Source organism: Lactuca serriola, chromosome 2, assembly GCF_051521515.1.
Source record: "Lactuca serriola cultivar US96UC23 chromosome 2, Lser_US96UC23_V15, whole genome shotgun sequence".
NCBI classification, from domain to species: domain Eukaryota; kingdom Viridiplantae; phylum Streptophyta; class Magnoliopsida; order Asterales; family Asteraceae; genus Lactuca; species Lactuca serriola.
Genome location: NC_136409.1, coordinates 219166271 through 219187111, shown reverse-complemented (window position 1 = coordinate 219187111; position 20841 = coordinate 219166271). Strand labels below are relative to the sequence as shown.

The following is a 20841-nucleotide window of genomic DNA, read 5'->3' as shown; positions in this document are numbered from 1 at the left end:
TTCAACCCAATCTTAACAAATTACGGTTAAAATCTGCAACCATATCCTTATTATCTTTGTTTTCGTCTTCCAATACACCCCCGACTCCCCTGGTTCACCCATCGATTTTACTCTTTCCCCGTCTCCATGAAAACCCTTGAAATTTGACTGAACAACCTTACCTCCACTGCTACATCCCACCACCGCTTATGCTAATCTAAACCAATACCCAAAACACGATAGCCAAACCCACCACGTCTCTTCCACCATCGCATGACTTCCATCACTACGCAACTTTCTGCTATGTTGTATTATGTGCCACTTCCTTCTCAATCTTTCTTACTTCCAACTTGATTTCCTTCTCAGACTTCTAACGACTACTGAAAAAGATAGAACATAAACAACAAATCAATGGGTTTGAAGGTAAGGTGTCTATGTTTCTAACTCCTAATGGCCCTTTGGATTGTGAATCGTTCTTTCTTTTCTTTTAATTTTTTTCAAAATGTTCCAAAAAAAAGAGTATGGTGCCAAAGAGAGTAATATCGAGGGGAATTAGAGATAGAATGGGTCCTGTCTCTTAGGAACTATAATCCCCCCTCTCTCTCATTATTTTTGTATGTTTTTTGTTTTATAATTAGTATTTATGGAAGTTCTTTAATAAAATGGCGAGTAATTGGTAGGCACACCATGTAGCTCCTGGTTCCTGGTACGTATCCTCTTGTTGTATACCCTTGCATTTTGGTCTTGGACTCGGCGAGTTGAAGGTCCAACTCGCCAAGTAGAAGCGAGGAGAGACACGGGACTTAAACGGTGAACTCGGCAAGTCGGGTCCCGGACTCGGCGAGTAGACCCTGTTTGGGAAAAACCCTAATTCGAGGGTTTTCAACCTATTTAAACACTCTAACTTGGCCTCCCTTGTCCCTAACACTCCCAGGGAGCTGTAGAGCGAAACCCTAGCCCCCATATTGTTCTTGTGTGTGATTCTTGGCTTTGTGAAGGAAGTTTGGAGCTTAGAAGAAGAAGGAGGAGGTTGAGGAGTGCAAGTAGGGGAAGTAGATCTGAAATCTACACTGTGAGAGGCTTCCATTCAGGTAGAAAAGTTCCTACCTTGATCACTAGTTCATTAGATCCCCTTTTGTCCCTAGCTAATTGGTGGTTTTCAAGCCCTAAAACCTCAAACTCCATGTGTTTATGCTCTTTGTTCTGAAAGGACTTCAGATCTGGACCTTATGGACATCTTAGAAGTGTAAAGTCTCTGTGGTTGAAGTGATTGAGGTTCCTATTGAGTGTATGACCTCATAAAGAGCTTGGAATTGCCTTTTGGAGCTCATAGGGCCATGCATGCACGTAAAGTTTGCAACTTTACGTGATAAGCATTCCATAGGAGCTTAGATCTATGGTTTGGAACCGTTGCATGTCTCAGATTTGGCCTGTATGGGAGGAGAGTTGAAGGGACTCGGCGAGTTCTATGAAGATGGTCTTAGACTCGACGAGTTGGATGAACGACTCGGCGAGGCCTATGAGGATTGCCTGGAACTCGACGAGTTGTTCTTCAAACTCGGCGAGTCATCTGAACTGTTACTGAGTTAAGAAGGGTTTAAGGGTAGAACGTCCAACCCTTCGTAGATGCACGCGAATTTAGCAATTTAACGTGTAGCAATAGTCCTAGAAACCCAAATCCTCCAGATGGATGCTCTGGTGAGGATTTGGAAGCGATTAGGAGATCTGCTTGTGGGAGTCGGCGAGTTGTTCTCGGACTCGGCAAGTCGGATCGCAAGTCACTCTAATCGTCCCAAGAAGTGAGTTAAGGGTGACTCAGTGAGTGGGAAGAGGGACTTGATGAGTTAGTACTAGGATAGTAGGAGAGGGACTCGGCAAGTCCAGTCAACTGGAAGTTGACTTTGACAAAGGAGTTGACCTTGGACCAGGGGTAGGTCAGTCATTTGACCTAAGAGTATTTATGAGCGACTAATATATGTTTATGGATTTATAGCAGGAGGATTACCGGTGCAGCAGTCAGACGTCTAGCAAGCAGACTTTCAGCAGCTACCTTTCGAGGTAAGTTACCTTCCAGTAGCGGTGGGTCTACGGCCACAATGTCGGCCCACCAATAGGAGTTGTAGGTTAGATGATTGTCTTTGTGATATTCATAGGTCTGCTACTACTTGATATGCTTATGTGCTAGTATGTTATGATGTTATGTGATAGTGGTAGTAGGGATGATATAGTCCCCGGTCCCCGGTCGATAGGACCGAAGGAGTAGTTTAGTACCCAGCCATGCTAGCCAGATTATGATTTGTGTGATATGATATTATGTGGTAGTAATAGGGGTGAAATAGTCCTCGGTTACCGGTCGAAAGGACCAAAGGGGAGGCCAGCACCCAGATATGCTAGGCAGTATCCGGTCGAAAGGACCGAAGGAGAGGCCAGCACCCAGATATGCTAGGTAGTAGCCGGTCGAAAGGACCGAAGGGGAGGCCAGCACCCAGATATGCTAGACAGTATCCAGTCGAAAGGACCGAAGGGGTAGGTCAGGCACCCAGATATGCCTGACAGTATTTGTATGTTATGTGATTGTATGGTATGTGGTACGATGGGGGAACTTACTAAGCTTCGTGCTTACAGTTTACCGTTTTGTTTTCAGGTACCTCTTCTTCGAAGGGGAAGGAGCTGGCGCGGTAGCGGCACATCATACACGCACATTGTTTTCCGCACGATGAGTTATTATGGGATTTTGTACTCTGACATTATTGTTGCTTTTATGTTTTGGTTTTCAGACACGAAATATGTTTATGAAATGATAGGATCAAATGATGTTTATTCGCAAATGTTTTCCAAAGTATTGATTTAAAAATGAAATTTTTTGACGTGAAAATTGGGTCGTTACACACCATGTGTTTGTGAAAATGTTTCACATATAGTGATGTCGTGAAGACATGGTGCTTAACTTCCATGCAACTCTTTGTATCCAGGTCTGTCTGCTTTGTTATGGTAATCCTAATACATTCAAACAATACTTGTATTAAAATCATGTTTATGAAAGTGACTATACACTCACATGATAAGACGATGATCGGACAACCTCGTCTCTTAAAACTATCGTTTCTGATAAAACCGAGATGTTTTCTTGAAAACCGGGTTTCTCACGGGCAGAGTTTTGGCTCAGAAACTTTACTTCTCGGGATCCACGGGGATTCGGGACTTGCTTCGGGCCTCAGGAATGATACCAGGGTTTCGGTGTATAACTTGCACGCAAAACGAGGCAATAACAAGTGAGAGAGAAGAATTTGAGCACTAAAACTCGACAGCCCACGACATCTATTTATAGGGGCTGATCCTTGCGATTACGTTGGGCGTAACTTCAGAGTACGTTGGGCGTACTCCCTCTACAAGCAGTACGCTGGGCGTACTAAGTGGATCAGACCGAAAGCGTCACTGCTTACGGACCCGGGGCACTCGAGTGGTGGATTAGGGCGACGTGGCCCAACCCAGACCATGAACCATGAGTATGCTGGGTGTACTCCTGTACGCTAGGCGTACTCCTGTACGCTGGGTGTACTCCGCATTTCCAAACTTCTAAAATTCATATCTTTCGCATACGAGCTCCGTTTTTGACGTTCTTTATATCCAAGCATATGTGAGACTATGCTCTACAACTTTCATTAGACTCCGTCGGCTAATTTTGATTTTTTTATTATTATACTTTTAACATGCCGAGACAGGAAAAGTCCGTTAAAAATTCATAACTTCTTAATCTGACGTCCGTTTTCGTCTGTCTTTTCACTGTTGGACTACTATCGACGAGATATTCAATTCTCGTTTAGATTGTTTTAGCTAACAATCACTCGATCTAAAATTCGAGTTTCGGTCTGCATATTGCTAAGTCGAAACTTAGAAAAATCATAGCTTCCTCATACGAAGTCAGATTTAGACGTTCTTTATATGGACGCTCTCGGTTTAACGTATTCTACGACTTTCGTTTAGATTAGTAAGGCTATATATCGCCCTATCATAAATTCACTATTTACGTCGCACAGTGTCGTGTCAGTTCTGTCGCGAAACTTCGACAAGTCATAACTTCTTCGTTATAACTCGGATTTCAGCATTCTTTATATGTACGAAATCGTTGTAACATATACCACAACTTAGTTAAGATTAATCCTTTTAAATAATATTCCATCAAAAAATCATTTTTGATGCTTATCGTCTCTAACTTGACTAGCCCAGATTTACGGGCGTTACACATTGCTAGTGGATTTCATCCACTTTTCTACAATCAAAGTTTGAATCAAACACAAGCAAAAGGAAACAATCTTATGCTACAAATGTTAATGAATCATGGAGTGGTAATCTCTTCTCACATGTTTTTTTTAGTTGTAAATTTATAAAAAAGTTTGAACTTTTGTCAAATGTCTAAAATACCCTTCAAGAAAAAACGGAAAAAATGTTAAAGAAATATTGTATCTCTAATCAAGAACATTGACTTGTTTTGTAATGATACTAAATAGAAAGCGGGTGTGTTCAATATAAAATCTTTTTGTAAAAATAGATGTTTAATGAAAAAAAATCAAATCATGTTTCATATATATTTTGAGGATGCTTATTTTAATGGACACTCATGTGGTAATGAATCTCATATCAAAGGACCTTATTTAACAACATAAGCCAATGATCACTTCCTTCCAAGTGAGTAAATATGATGTTTTTTTTTTTTCTCTTTTTAATATTTAAATATAAATGAAGTGCGGAAAAATATTTCTATTACAACATCTCACTTAAAATATAAAAGTGGATACTTATGTTTTGTGCAGTGTAATATCAAATATGTTCCGGAGTGAGCCCCCTTTATATTGTGAGTTCTTATATTTCTTTTAATTTTTTTTATTGACATTGCTATAATTGGATAGATATTTTTTTATTCAAAAAGTAAATATTTAACATTGAAGAATTTTTTAACCTTGCCTTCAAAGTTCAAACTTTGAACCAATTATTAAAATTTTGTTATATTTTCGTTTCTTATACTTAGTTTAATGATCTAAATGTAGCTTTTTCAGTAGTTAAATATGGTTTTTAGATCCCGCTCTTGGGTTCTTGCTTTGGCTGCTTGTGTGATGCACTCATAAATCAAAACTAACCACCATTGCGTTCCTATGGTAATACTTCATATTATTGCAAAATGATTCAACTCTTTATTTGTAAAAGGAAATCATTGCATTTAATATCATAGTATATTGATTTATACATTTCACTTTTAATGTTGAAGATAATAATCGATATATACTACTAAGTTAAAACTATTGATCTTTATCTGTGTTTTCAATTTTACCATTGCATAAAAAAGGACATGTTTTTTTGTGAAACAACAAAAGGGCCCATCAGCCTGAGTTATTCCTGATGGTTAGCTCTTTGTTCTCGAACAGTCTATTGAGTCGATACCCTAAATGGAGCCAAGAAGATCAATTGAGTTTTGTTAGTGTAAGAGCTAATTTTTTATTATTTGGATGGCTTAACTTTTTTTGTTAATATTGCTTTAACTTATTTACTGCTTAATATGAAAGCTTTGGAATCATAGATGTATCTGGCATCAAATTGATTTCATGTAAAGTTATTTTAGACGAAGCTTCACCATATGCTAATGCATTAAGGTCATTATTTGAAAACTAACATGTTGGCATTATCATTTTGATTGAACAAATATAATTTTATTGGCATAAATGGATTGTAAATTTTAGTAAACATGGGTTGTATTTTGACTTCCAATGTGAAATGTGTTCATTTTGAACATTGTAATCATTAGAGATTAAAAAGTTGATGTTTTTCATGTACTATTTTTTCAAAGAGATCATTAAAGGTCGGGTGGTTATAAGGGAAATACAAGATCTGATGCTTAGCCTCGTTTGCCAGTTTTGTAATTTCTACACCTCAGTTTTAGTTTTTATTTTTATTTTTATTTTCAAGGATGTTTCTTAAAGGTTTGATGATTGATGATTTTTTATTCAAATGTTATGCATCATTTGCAAGTTTTGGATTTTAAATTAAAGGTCTGATGCTTATAAAGAAAACAAGAGGTTTGACTTTTAATTTCCACTATTTACCACTTAAAATGTATGTAAGAAGAAATTAAATTAGGATGCTATAGTAACAAATAAATGAAAAATATGTTGCTATTTTTTCGCTTGACCGGTTTCGTGGTGGTGGTTCCCTAGAGGAGGACAGGAAGAAGAGGGTAATGGGCAAGGGTGCAAGTGCGGGGGGGGGGGGGGGGGGGGGATGTGGGACCTTCATATCTAATATTAATTTTCTTTAATAAATAATAAAAAAAAGTAAAAAAATATTATGAATGGCAACATAGTCATTTTCAGATTAGTAAGGACCATAAATGCAACAAAACCAAACTATAAGGGATCATCCGAGTTAAAAATATAGTTAGGGACTAAAGGTACGAATTACCTTAAACCATAGGAACCATTTGTGTAACTTAGTCCTTTCTTTTGAAGGAATTTTATTTTGAAAAATTCAACTCATTTATTAGGTTTATAGCATCTCACTCTCATTTGTTTTAACTATGATATTGCATTTTCAAATGGATAGCATTGTTATAGCACAATATTCTAATATGAAGAAGTTAAAGTAAGATGTTATAATTAACATCACAATATGAATTAGTTAAACTACCAATAATCAATTTGTGTATGTTTTTTTATTATCATCTATTTTATTTTAATTTTTCAACATGACTTGGTTTAAATGTTATTTATATATAATAATTGTAAACATATTGATCATGGTTTTCATGAGTTATAACCTAATATATATATATATATATATATATATATATATATATATATATATATATATATATATAAAAGATTCAAATGAAAGAGAAAAAAAGTTAAGAATATCATAATAATTAATCTGTCTAGAAGTTGAGATCATAACTCGGCAATGATATATAAAAGTTATAGCAAAAAACTCATATTATTAACAACGGTTAATAAAAAAAATCATATTTAAACAAGAATTAAGAAAATCAAAATATTGTAATTTTTAAAGGTATCATCAAAGAAAAGAAAAGTCTCTTTAAGACTTATATTATTTAAAATATTATTACTATGCAACATTCAATTTATAAAGTAATGCCTTCAAATCACATCATTCATTTGATAAATAGATAAAGTCAAAGAAGAGAAGGTTTTGATGGTGGGTTTGAGTCATTGGGGCCAAGACACGGTTGAACCCATGGCTTGATTGATGTTATAATTTTAAATATTTGGGTATCTCATAAAGTGGTTGATTCATCCCACATCGAAGCCATTGCATGCTTCATGGGTCCCCATCGTTATAACGTGAGGCTAACAAACAAAAAGACAAGAAAGCGAATTCAATGTTTCATGTTTCTTGTTATAGCGTATAATATCACTAACTGAGTAATTGTTGCTTATTAGTGCCATGTTTATTTTCCTAAATAGTTATTCAAAGTTTGTATAATTTTATATCTATCGAATACTGTATTATGGTATATAAAGTTATTATAAACATTTCAACTTAATAAACATGTGAATCGATCGGTTGACATCTCTCTCTCTCTCTCTCTCTCTCTCTCTCTCTCTCTCTCTCTCTCTCTCTCTCTCTCTCTCTCTCTCTCTCTCTCTCTCTCTCATATATTAATGTATGACTAATCTAATTAATTAAGGGGATGGATTATCATTAAATTGTAATTAGTGCAACTAACTAAGCATCTGGCCAGCTGCTCCTAATTCGAAGGATATCAACCCCAAGGAATCATCAACTACTGTTTTAAAAAGAGTTAAATTCGTATATAATAGTTTTTGTAATACACAATAATGATATTTTTTTATACTGTACAACCTCTTTAAATATAAACTATTATATACAACTTAGTTATTTAAAAAATAATTTAAACTCATAAATAGTTTTAAACGAATATATTATATAATCAGGTGTGAGACCCATATAATACATAATTTTTTTAAAAAAATTAATAAATTTTATTAAGCATTAAATGTTTAATAATTTACAAAACTAAATTTGGAAAAATATCAATATTAGCCGTCAATGAATCAATTTTTGCAAGGTTTCTGTAAATTATCAAAAATTTAAAAGGGATTGGCCGAAAATTATGTTTTTCAATTAAGAAAGTTGATTTGAATTTAAATTGAATTTTAGACTCTTTCAATTGACAAATTACGTGAGAATTTATGGAGATATTTAAGTTTCGTTATTTTCTTTATTATATTTTTAGATTAGATTCTTTTATAATTTAATAACAAAGCCAAAAAAATCACAATTGCCAAGTGGATTTCAATGAAATTTAAAAATTTTAAAAATGACATGTGGCATATTGAATTAGGTGATGACATGTGGCAAAAAAACTCTTCATTTATTAGGTAGGATATATTTCGTATCTTTTAATTTTAGAAGATAATCTCTTTAAATAATTGTGGTTATCTTTTTTCCTTTTTCACCATTGTATTAATGTATGTATTTATCCCCCCAAATCAATATCATAAAAAGTTGTTTGGTGAAATTATTCTATCTTAACATGGTATCGGTCTAATATGATCCCTTCTCTTCAACCCTAATCTTGTCATCATCTTCCTTCTCAACAATTCTTCAGCAATCGATCTGATCATGTCGCCTCCCTCTCCTTCCAATGATTCTACCCTACCTATGGCCACCCTTTTACACATGATTACTATCAAATTAACCTCATCTAGCTACCTTCTTTGGCGAAATTAGGTTGTTCCCATCTTAACTCATCATAAGTGGTTTTCCTTTGTTGATGGCTCATCTAAAATACCAACAACTACACTCACAACATAAGGAAAAACAATACCAAATCCAGACGATGCCATATGGGTTGAAACTAATCAAAGGGTAATTATTCTTCTTCAATATTCTCTTAGTGACAAATCTATGGTTGAGGCTCTATGTCACACTACCTCTCGTTCTCTTTGGTGTGCATTAGAGTCTGCTTACACACATGCTCCTTTAGAACGAGCCCATAATCTTAAAGATTCTCTAAGGCAATTAAAGAGAGGTGATTTATCTGTTTCTAAGTTTGGCAGAAAATTAAAGTTTGTATGTGATCATCTAGTTGCCATTGGTCATCTCATTTTAAATGATGACAACTCCCATTGGTTTCTCTGTGGTTTGGGTCCTGCTTTCGAATCCTTCTCCACTGCTTATCATACAATCCGGTCTAGACCTCCTTATCATGATTTACTAGCTCAAGCAGAAGGACAAGAACTTGTTGTTCATTCCCTTCATGGCTCCTCCACACCTCAAGTCGCCTTTTCTGCATCTCATCAATTCCCTGCCGCCTCTCACAACTCTTCATGTGGTTGGGGCAAGTCAGGTCGAGGAGGTAGTAATGATTATTCTGGAGCTCATGTTGGTCAAGGTCGTCGATCTCCCCACTGTCAATTATGTAGAACTGATGGTCTTTATGCTAATATGTGTCCTCAGTTGCCTACATATGCTAAGCAATCCTCCTATTCGATTGCCAATTTAGCTTAGGCTTTTCATTCAGATTTACATTTAAGTAAACCAACCCCAGACTGGTATGTTGATTCAGGCACTACAACGCATATGGCTCCATCTTCTGCATATGTTGATTCATATAAACCCTACCATGGCAAAGATCGAGTTATTTTTGGTAATGGTAATGTTCTTCATATATCCCAAATTAGTACTTCAGCTCTTTCATATAGATTGTCATTACATGATATTCTTATTGTACCTCACATCGGGAAAATATTACTCTCTGTGAGTAAACTTACAAATGACTTTTTGGTTGATTTTCTTTTTTCTCATGAATATTTTGCTATTTAGGACAGGGCTACCAAGTAAATTCTAGCCAAAGGGGAACTTAGAGATGGGCTCTACATACTAAGTTAGGGACATCAAGCACTTTTTACTTCTTTTGCTTCTCCATTGAAGGCATCCTTTGAAACATGGGCATAAACATTGGGGGCATGTTGCCTTTGATGTTATTTCTACTTTAAATAGAAAGGGTTGTTTAGGTGTTACTTCTATTTTGCCAAAACCTACAATTTTCTCTTCATGTCAACTTTCTAACCAACATCGTTTACCTTTTATTTTAAATGATAAACGTGCTTTGTCTGTGCTTAAGTTAGTTCACTGTGACTTTTGGGGTCCATCTCCCATCACTTCAACTGATGGCTATTGATACTATGCCATATGTATAGATGATTTTTCACGTTTTGTGTGGATTTATCCATTTAAGGTCAAATATAAATTTTTTGGTGTGTTAAAAACCTTTCTTGCCTTTGTTCAAACACTTTTTCTTGCAAGATGAAGGTCTTTCAAAGTGATGGTGGCTCAGAATTTATTAATCATCATGTGTTCAAACTTTTTTCTGATAACAATACTTACCACCAACTGTCATGTCCTTACACTCCTACAACAAAATGGTCGTGCTGAAAGGAAACATAAACAGATTACTGAAACCGGTTTGGCGATGTTATTTGGTGCTAATGCACCAACAACCTTATGGGTAGATGCTTTCTCATCAACTGTTCATATTATCAACTGTGTACCAAGTTCTGTGCTCCAAGATAGGTCTCCTTTTTAACTTTTATACCACTCAACACCAACTTATAACAATTTCAAAGTTTTTGGTTGTTGAGCTTTCCCGTACTTGAGGCCATGTTCTTCTCACAAATTGGAACCAAGAAGTGTTGAATGTATCTTTATAGGGTATCAAACTAAATATAAAGGTTTCAAATGCTTGTACCCGATAACTAATCGTGTGTATATCACTCGACATGTTCGTTTTGATGAATCAATTTTTCCATTCTTTGGTACTTCATCACATATTAATCTTTCCACCTTATCATTGGATTCTTATAATGATGATACAAATGAGGCTGTCACAGAGTCTCCAAATCACCCTCTTGGTTCCACATCAGTTCCCTCTTTTGTGCATTCAATTTCGGATTCTCATGCTCCTTGTGGTATGTGATTAGATCCAACTTATATTCCTCCAGTCACACTAACAGGGGCTGTTTTAGGACCTGAAACGGTGGTTTCCACAACTCCGCCAACTATTATTGTTGAACCTTCAGAAAATACAGCTCCTATGCACCCATCGTCCCTTCTATTACTTCAACTTCCACTCCTAAAGATTCTTCTACGCATCAAATGCTTACACGGGGAAAAGTAGATATAGTTAAACCTAGCCATATCTTTGACCTACTTCCCTTTGCTTAATCAGTTTTGCACAAATCTTTGTTTGAAGAAACTAATCCTAAGGGTATAAAGACTGCACTCAAACACCAACACTGGAAGGATGTTATAAATGATGAATTCATGGCGCTTCATCAGAATCACAGGTGGACTCTTGTTCCTCATCCAAAATCGTCAAATGTGGTTGGTTCTAAATAGGTTTTTCGTACCAAATACAAGTGTGATGGTACAATCGACATGTATAAAGCATGTCTAGTCACGCAAGGCTTTACCTAGATTCCTAGTTTTGATTTCTTTCATACGTTTAGTCCTGTCATCAAGGATCAATAGTTAGACTTGTCTTATCTATTACCATTGCAAATCATTGGGTTCTTCACCAAATAGATGTCAATAATGCATTCTTAAATGGAAATTTATCGGAGACTGTCTTTGTGGAACAATCTCCAGGATTCATTGACTCAAAGCATCCTAATTATGTTTGTTGTCCTAACAAAGCTTTATACGGTCTTAAGCAAGCTCCACGAGCATGGTTTCATGGTTGAGTAGTTTTTTGACATAACAAGGTTTTCGGTGCAGTGAAGTTGATACATCCTTGTTTTTTTCCACCATGGTTCTTATCTTTTATATTTACTTGTCTATGTTGACGATATCATACTTACCGGGAGTCACGAGCCATCTATACGACGCTTCATCGACCGCTTACATTATGAGTTTGCAATCAAAGATCTGGGTAAATTGAGTTATTTTTTGGGACTTGAGGTAATTGTAAGGTCATACCTTATGATCTGATGAGTCAAACACTCTACACATTTGTTAGCATCAGTGTATCAAGTATATCAGCATCAACACTTAGTATAGCGTAGTTATTATATTGTAATCTTTGAATGTTAGGTAATGATATAGATATGTATTGAATAGATCACAAATCCGGTATCTTTGTGACAAGATCGGTTCTTAATATAGATTAGAAATAATCCCTTCAATCAAGGGATATACATGTATATATTAGTATATAATTAACATTAGGGTAAATCCTAATGTAGAGATGTCACACCCTCAGCCGACGGAGGAAATTCCCGGAGGGTGACTTAGATCGAACATCAAATACATAGCATTTATTAAACATTATAGCATCCACTTAAAGTTTTACACCACATACTCATAATTATATCTTACATTATTGCATGATTCACTATGAATCTTCATAGACGCAAAAAGAGGATATAAGACATAATTGATAACAGAAACATAAGTTGAGGATCCCATACCCCCTGCATAGAGTTCCTACCTTAATTTCCTAAGAATACATTTTAAAATATGTCAACAAAATTGTTGGTGAGTTCTACAGGTTTTGACTCCATAAAATATTATATATATTTGTATGGAAGGAGTTGCTTATGTATAAGATGACAATCTTTATTTATTTTTCGAGACAACAAAATAATCATTTTTCTCTCTTTTTTTAACTTTATTAATTGTCACATGATTCGTAAGAGAATTTATAGTTAATTAGTGTAACGCCTGCGTTTGTGGCTAAGCATTAATATTATGATGTAATAGTTAGGGTCAACAATTGTAACCTATTTTGAAGTAATGAAGAGGAATTATTTGAGCATTATGTGATTTATGTGCAATATACGTGCTTAAGACGATATAATATAATAATAATAAAAATATGCATCAAAAATAGAACGAATATTTGACCCAATATCTATGAAGAAAGTTGAAGTAGTCATAACAAAGATTTCGAGGATATAAGGAACGCTGAAATCCGACTTATAACGAAGAAGTTATGACCCGTCGAAGTTTTACAACTAAACCGACACAACACCGCGTAATGTAAAAAGTGAATTTTTGATAAATTACTTTTTAGCCTTAGAGATCTAAACGAAAGTCATAGTATACGTTAAACTGAAATCGCGCATATAGAGAACGTCCAAAATGGATGTCAGATGACAATATTATGAATTTTTAACGAACTTTAACTGTCTAAGTCTGTTAAAATATAAATTTAAAAATAAAATCAAAATTAACCAACAAAGTCTAGACGAAAGTGGTAGATCCCGTCAATACCTACGCGTGGATATAAAGTACGTCAAAAACGGAGCTCGTATGCGAAAATTACGGATTTTAGAAGATAATTAGTTTTTGGAGTTACCAGTGAGTGACATGTGGCGCGATCTGAGCCACTGCTTCTTCTCCACGCCTTACGACCAGATGGTGACACTTGGCACCTTAACGCAATGTGTTGGGTCTTAGAACATGCCATGTTCGTCAGCTCCCAACCTATAAATAGAGGCGCAAATCACCCCATTTCTTCACGCCTTTCTAACTCTTCTCTCCCAAATCCACGCAAAGCCTCAAGGATTTTCTTTAATCCTTCTTAGGAGTTAGTAGTAAGTCCCAGAGCGCCAAAAGTCTCCGAGAAGAAGATCTTTCGGCTTCTAAATTCTGCCCGAGCAGAGCCCAGCTCCTACCTAAACCCCCTTGTAAGCGAGTTATGTTTATCTTACTTTAAGTATAACTTATGTTTAAGTTCATTAACGTTATTATCAACCTATAAACAAGATTTATCAGTGATTCAAAGTCATTATACTGATTGAAGTACTTACGAGAGAGGTGTCTAGAATGGTCACATTGGGCTTGGTTGTTGGATTTCAGAAAAGCTATATGACGAAATGGTCCTACCTCCTAACTGTCCTGTCTGGCTGATCCTTACTTGATAGATCATGAAATTAGACTATGAGTGAATGATAAATATAGACTAATAATTAGTCACAATAAATATTATACTAAAATATAGTAATAATGATACTAGGTTTCATCAAAGAAAAAGAAAATTACTAGAAGCGAAGCGCTGCCCAAATTACGAGTCATCACTTTAACAAGTGAGTACATAGTTACTTTCATCTTACACATAGATATGAAGTATTTAATATAAATTATGTGCTATGTGTGCATATTATCTGTGTTCTTGATATATATATATATATATATATATATATATATATATATATATATATATATATATATATATATATATATATATATATATATATATAGAAGTAAGTTCAAATAAAAACAATAAATAGTGTGAGAACATAAAAATACTATGTTTATCTTATTATTCTGTAATGAATTTTGTATATGTTTATTGTTATAGTAATTCTAATACAAATATTAACTTTCGATTAGTCATATATTGATTACAATATTATTATTCTATTATAAACTTATGTATGTGCATTTTTGTCGTAAATTCTAATTTTAATTTTAACCTTTGACTATTTATTTATTCTTTGCTGAATAATGACATAAAGTTGTTGATGCAAAATTCATTACAGAATAATAACATAAAAAAGTGTTTTTACGTTCTCACACTATTTACTGTTTTTATTTGAACTATCCCTATATATATATATATATATATATATATATATATATATATATATATATATATATATATATATATATATATATATATATATATGCTGGATGAACAAAAGGCGATTATCAAAGCTTGTGATCTTGATGATATGCAATGAGAGATTAATCATTTGAATTCTTATTCGACTGCAAATCTCGGGATTTCTCTAAACAATGCTCTTTCATCACTCATCTCCTCTCCAAGCCAAGCGTTTGCTGTACAACAACCTCAGATTCAGACTTTTGCTACTCCATCAGCAACATCTCTTCCTGCTGCGTCATCTGTGTCTCCATCTGTTGTTCGTCAAGCTGTTCCCTCCTCCAATATACCAGTGGTGGCTTCTTCCTCAAATTCAAAAGAAAATGATGAGAATCTTGTTCTTACCACTGGACTTGTCAACTGTTACAATGCCCTTTTAGCCGGAGAGCTCCCACCTCAACTATCATTTGTTGACCTGGATCAAATTCATCCAGAAGATGTGGAAGAGATGGATATAACATGGCAAATAGCTATGGCAGTGTTCAGGGAAAAGCAGTTCGCAAAGAAAACTGGAAAGAACAACTGGGGAATGAACGCTGACAAGAAAGTAGGGTTTAACAATGGAAAGTTGCATTGTTTCAACTGTCACGAGCCAGAAGATGTGGAAGAGATGGATATAACATGGCAAGTAGCTGTTGGAAATAATCGTGGAGGTGTTGTGGTCCACAATGAGACTGCAATGGTTGCTCAGTCATTTGATTGGGAGGACCAAATTCAGGCTCTGAATATTTCAGGACCTGAAAATGCTCAGTTGGCCCAAATAAATGATAATGCTTCGGTGCAGAATGCTGAGGCTGATCCAGAAGAGAAGATGATGGATCTGCAGTTTGCCCTAATGGTATCTTCTACCTCAGAATCCAACAAGAATGAGGTAAGTTTATCTTCTTGTTCTCAAGCATGCATTGACTATGTTAAAACTCTTCTTGAGGAAATAGAATCATTACGTAGTGAAGTTGAGGACCTAAAATATGAAGGCTATCAACTCAGAAAAGGACAGAAACCCCTAAAGGCCCAATTAGAAGCAAAAAACAAAGACTTTAGGAAACTTCAGGAAGACTATAGCAACAAATGTGAAAATTATGACTATGTCAAGAGACAACTTACTGAATTGACTGCTGAGCTTGACACATTAAAAGACAAATTTGAAACTGCAAATTTTGATTTTAGAAAATTTGATGTGTCAAGCGAAGCAGTTGCCAACATGATAGATAACTGCTTGCAATTTAAACATAACCAACAAAAGGGTTTAGTGTTGGGTTTCGAGCAATACATCATTTCTATGGTGTACATGCAAACCCTAATAGCTTTTGGATCTAATTTGTCTAATGAACATGCAATTGAACATCCAAAGCTATAAACCCTAGATCTATCATATAAGAACTGAAATAAGGGTTTAGTAATTACCTTTAATTGTTATATAGCAATAACAATCTAATCCTTGGCTTCAAAAAGCTTAGTGCCTCAAGTGTTGCACCTCTAATGGAGTAACAAACACCACTAAGCAAAAAGATGAAGAAGAGAAGATAACAGAGGTTCTAAAACGTCCAGGAAACCCTAAGGATTCAGTCACCACGTTTTTGGGGCTTAGGGGCTCCTTAAATAGGTAGGCAATTAGGGTTATCTAACAAGGAAACCCTAATTTGACTGCTTAAGCCCTAAGCAGCCCATGGACCCCTTCTGGAACATGCCTTGGACGATTTCTAATGGGCTTCCCCATAGAATTCGTCCAACCTATTATTCCAAGGTGATCCATAGCCCAATTGCAATTATCTTATAATTACAATTCCAGCCCCTTAAGTTTAATTAATCTCTTTGAGCCACAAAATTAATTCTTGACTAATATTAATTAAACAATATGATTTCTCCTTTAATATATTATTCTTATAATATATTAATAAATCATAATTAAACCTTTCTCTCCTTAATTCATCCTACAAGTTTCTATGGTGAAGGCAACCCAAAAGGACCATGCTCATAATCGGGTCAAGTACATACCAAAATAGTTATGGACTTAGACACTAATCCAACAGTCTCCCACTTGGATAAGTCTAATAAGTATTTTTCATAACTTTAGAACCTGATCAACAATCGTAGCTTTCATAAGCTGATAGCTTCATTTTATTTACTTCTTTTTATAGTTTTTTTAGCACATTCCATTCACATTTTAGTTAATTTCCATGCATATTTTCCTTTTTGTTATTTTTATGACCATTTCGGGTACTTTCTAGTTTCTTGAGCATTATTGCAGATTTTAAGGAAACTATAGGAGCGGGAGTGTGCGGGATCTTTTGGAAGGCGATAAGACTAGAAGAGCAGTAGGGATGTCATGCTTGATAGCTTTGTAAGAGATCCAGGGAGTAGGCTTGTCGATTTCTTGAAGGCCCAGAAGTGTTGAACTTTAAATTTGAAAGAGCGCGAGAGAATTATTGAGTGTGCAAGATCGATGTTTAAGAGTTTGCGGAAGTTCTAAGTGATGTGGAAAGACAAATTGGGGTTTAATTGAAGAAATATTGAAGAAAAATGGGTTGGGAGCTAATTGGATTCGAACTGGGCCAATGGATTAACTATGGAGGCCCAAGACTTGAAGAAGCCCAAAAATCCCATCGAAGCCCGCGGCCCGCGTAAGATTACCTGCGGCCCGCGTGGATTCCTGACAAGGGCATTTTCGGGATTTTACTTAGAGCTCTATATTGGGAAGGTTGGTGTGCATCTTCAGCCTTATCTTGGAGGTCCGATTTTGATACTTTCTCTTTGGAGTTTGGAGCACTTTTGGAGGCCAAGAACACTTGAAGAATATCTTCTTTTCATCTCTTGATTCTTGTCAAATGTTTGGTACAATCTTAACTAACTTTGTTTCTTTAGGTTTAGTCATGCTTGGCTAAACTAATCTTGGTTGACTTTTTGTTGAATCCTTTGAACTTTTGTTGGGTGTTGAAGAATCCATGAACTTGTTCTTAAATCTTTATGGAAATGTTTTGCGTTTTATCATATTATCACTACTAGTATGTTTTTATTCACGAGTTTAAATGTGTTTTTGGTGATTAGTTGGCTAATTTCTTGATTAAGTAAATGATCCTCAAATTAGCAAGCAACAAATGATTTTTGTGTTGTTTTTGCTTCACACAATCATAAAAACATTTCCTCCAACATGGTGGTGAAAGCATTTGACCCCTCTTGGATTTGGTGACTTTTTTGGTTTTTAATGCTAGTTGACTTTCACTAATTACATGCTATTTGGAATTAGTGACTTTGACTAAGAAAATTGTTATGAGCTTCTCTAGCCATTTCAACAATTAAGAAATGTCTAGGTAATCTCAAGCTCCTTGGATTACTATAGCCAAATTAAGGATTTAAATCTAAGTATTGCACATTTGGATTCTAATGATATGTTCATCAAAAGTCAAAGTGAGGAAACTTTAAGTCAACCCTCTCTCCCTTATTGATTTTACATCAAACCCTAATTTTTGTTGAAATTGTCTATTTAAATCATAGTTAATTCTAGTTTCTTTCAAGTATTTCAAAACACCAAAACCCCCCATTTTATTTTTATTGTTATTTTACAAGTATTTTTACAAAGAGAATTTTCATAGAGTTATAAATTGAACCAATCTCCCGTGGATTCGACCCCTTTACCATTATACACTATTTTAGTGTGTAATATATAGGGTTATTATTTTTTTGGCCTCGACAACCACCAAATTTTTGGCGCCGTTGTCGGGGATTTGTTTATTTTTAATCAATTTGTTTCTCTATGCCCAGATCTCAGCGTACAGGTGACTTGATTTACAACCCAGAAATCGAAAAAGAAGCAAGGCGTTTGGCGAAGGAAAAACAAGTTGAACGTGGTCAAACTTCTAACCCCCACGGGGACTCGGAGGTTGAAACCGCTTCATTAAGTGATATAGAACCCGATTTTAGTCCCGACCCTCGTTAAGAAATTCCCGAAACACCACCCCTACAACAAAATCCACCCATTATTAAACCAATTGCAATGGCGGACGGAGGAGAAGACTAGTTGATGCCTCAAGTGGTGGAGATGTCTTTAGTAAAACCCCACAACAAACAAGACAACTTTTCAACACCATAGCCGCAAATTCACAACATTTTGGCCCTCGCCAAGATATGAAAAGAGACACACAACACAAAGTCAATGAAGTGGGAACATCAAATATTGAGTCTCAAATAATAGATCTAACATCCGTTGTCCAAAAGCTAGCCATGGGATAAACTCCACAAGTGATGGTTTGTGGAATATGTGCAACAATGGGACATCCTATGGATATGTGTCCCATTCTTCAAGAAGATGCGGAGCATGTGAATGCCACGGGAGAGTTCCAAAACTACCACAACAAATCATCCGGTTAACAAAATGCATATAATTCAAGTTGGAATCGAAATCCCAACATGAGCTACAACCCAAGACCATTGCCTCAAAATGCATTGGTTAGACCATCCTATCCACCACCACAACCTCATTACCAACATCAACAACCACACTACCAACCCAAACCGCACCCTCCACATCATCATCAACAACCTCCTCAATCTCAACCAAGTAGCTCCGGAATGTCTCTTGAAGACATTTTCAAATCGTTAGCCACTAGTACCCAACAATTCTAAAAAGAGACAAGGACTAGTATCTCCAACCTTGAAGCACAAATGGGAGATATAGTAACATCCATAAGCAAGTTGTAATCCCGTGGTAAACTCCCTTCTCAAACCGAAAAGAACCCAAATGTCAATGTGGTGACCTTGAGAAGTGGCAAACAAGCCGGAGAAAGTAGTTCAAAGAAGAAGCCAAGGGAAGAAGAGGAAGAAATAGAGATCATTCCCATTGAAGAACCTATAGTCAAGAACGATGCACAAGTCGGAACCCCAAAGAAGACTACCGCTCTAGTAACACCAATAGCCACTCAACCACCGTTCCCCTCCCGACTTGCAACTTCAAAGAAGAATATGGAGGAGAAAGAGATTTTGGACACCTTCCGAAAGGTGGAAGTAAACATCCCTCTACTTGATGCAATCAAGCAAATTCCAAGATATGCAAAGTTCTTGAAAGAACTTTGTACCAATAAGAGGAAGTTGAGGGGAAATGAGAAAATTTTGATGAATGAAAACGCATCCGCGGTTTTACAAAGGAAACTTCCACCCAAATGCAAAGATCCCGGAATGTTCACGGTTCCTTGCAAGATTGGAGATGTCACTTTTAGTAGTGCTATGCTTGATCTTGGTGCCTTTATCAATGTCATGCCCTATTCGGTGTATGAATCATTAAATGTCGAACCCTTAAGTGAAACCGGTGTCATAATCTCTCTTGCGGATAAATCAAGTGTCTTTCCTAGAGGTGTTTTGGAAGATGTCTTAGTACAAGTGAACCAATTGGTCTTCGTGGCAGATTTCTATGTGATTGATCTAGACGAGCAAGTGTCCTCCAAATCGGCTCTAATCTTGCTTGGGAGACCGTTTTTGAAGACGGCTAGGATGAAGATCGATGTGTATGCGGGAAGTTTGACAATGGAGTTTGATGGCGAAACAATAAGTTTTAATATCTATGATGCCATGAGATATCCTAGTGATGTTTCATCTTTGTACTTTGTTGATGTTGTTGAGCCAATTACTCAAGAACTGTTTGAGTTATCTAACGGTGATATGTTGGAGATGATCTTAAGCAAATGATTCGATTGTGGGAAGCTAGCCGAGCAATTAAAGCTTTATTCTTTGGATGAGGAAGTTGAGAAGTTGGTAAATAAAATGGAGATGAAGAAATCCACAAGATTAGATGTCAAGCAAATTGAATTGCCCCCAACTCATACAAAATTGTCTCCATCCCTTGTTCAACCACCCGAATTGGAATTGAAGGTCTTACCTCAACACTTGAAGTATGCCTACTTGGGAAAGAATGAAACCCTTCCGGTTATCATTTCAACTCACTTAACCGAATTTGAAGAAGAACAACTCATCAAGGTGTTGAAGGAGAATAAAGAAGCCATGGGTTGGACGATTGCGGATATCAAGGGATTGAGCCCCTCAACTTATATGCACAAGATCTTGATGGAGGATGAATGCAAGCCAAACTGGGACGCACAAAGAAGGTTGAATCCGCCAATGATGGAAGTGGTCAAGAAAGAGATTTTGAAGCTCCTAGATGCGGGGATGATGTATCC

At 35.9% G+C, this 20841-nt stretch overlaps 2 protein-coding genes across 2 annotated transcripts; both read left to right on the top strand.

Annotated features, from left to right (window-relative positions):
• Positions 1-8916: 8916 nt before the first annotated feature.
• On the top strand, positions 8917-9519 carry LOC145090087 (uncharacterized). The gene has a single exon (XM_079028434.1). It carries the CDS (start codon positions 8917-8919, stop codon positions 9517-9519), a length of 603 nt encoding a protein of 200 aa, XP_078884560.1.
• A 10114-nt stretch (positions 9520-19633) lies between these two features.
• On the top strand, positions 19634-20353 carry LOC145090086 (uncharacterized). Its single transcript, XM_079028433.1, has one exon. It carries the CDS (start codon positions 19634-19636, stop codon positions 20351-20353), a length of 720 nt encoding a protein of 239 aa, XP_078884559.1.
• Positions 20354-20841: the final 488 nt, after the last annotated feature.

Coding starts and splice junctions, on each gene's coding strand:
- LOC145090087 (XM_079028434.1), top strand. CDS start 8,917: ATGGTTGAGGCTCTATGTCACACTACCTCTCGTTCTCTTTGGTGTGCA.
- LOC145090086 (XM_079028433.1), top strand. CDS start 19,634: ATGGAGGAGAAAGAGATTTTGGACACCTTCCGAAAGGTGGAAGTAAAC.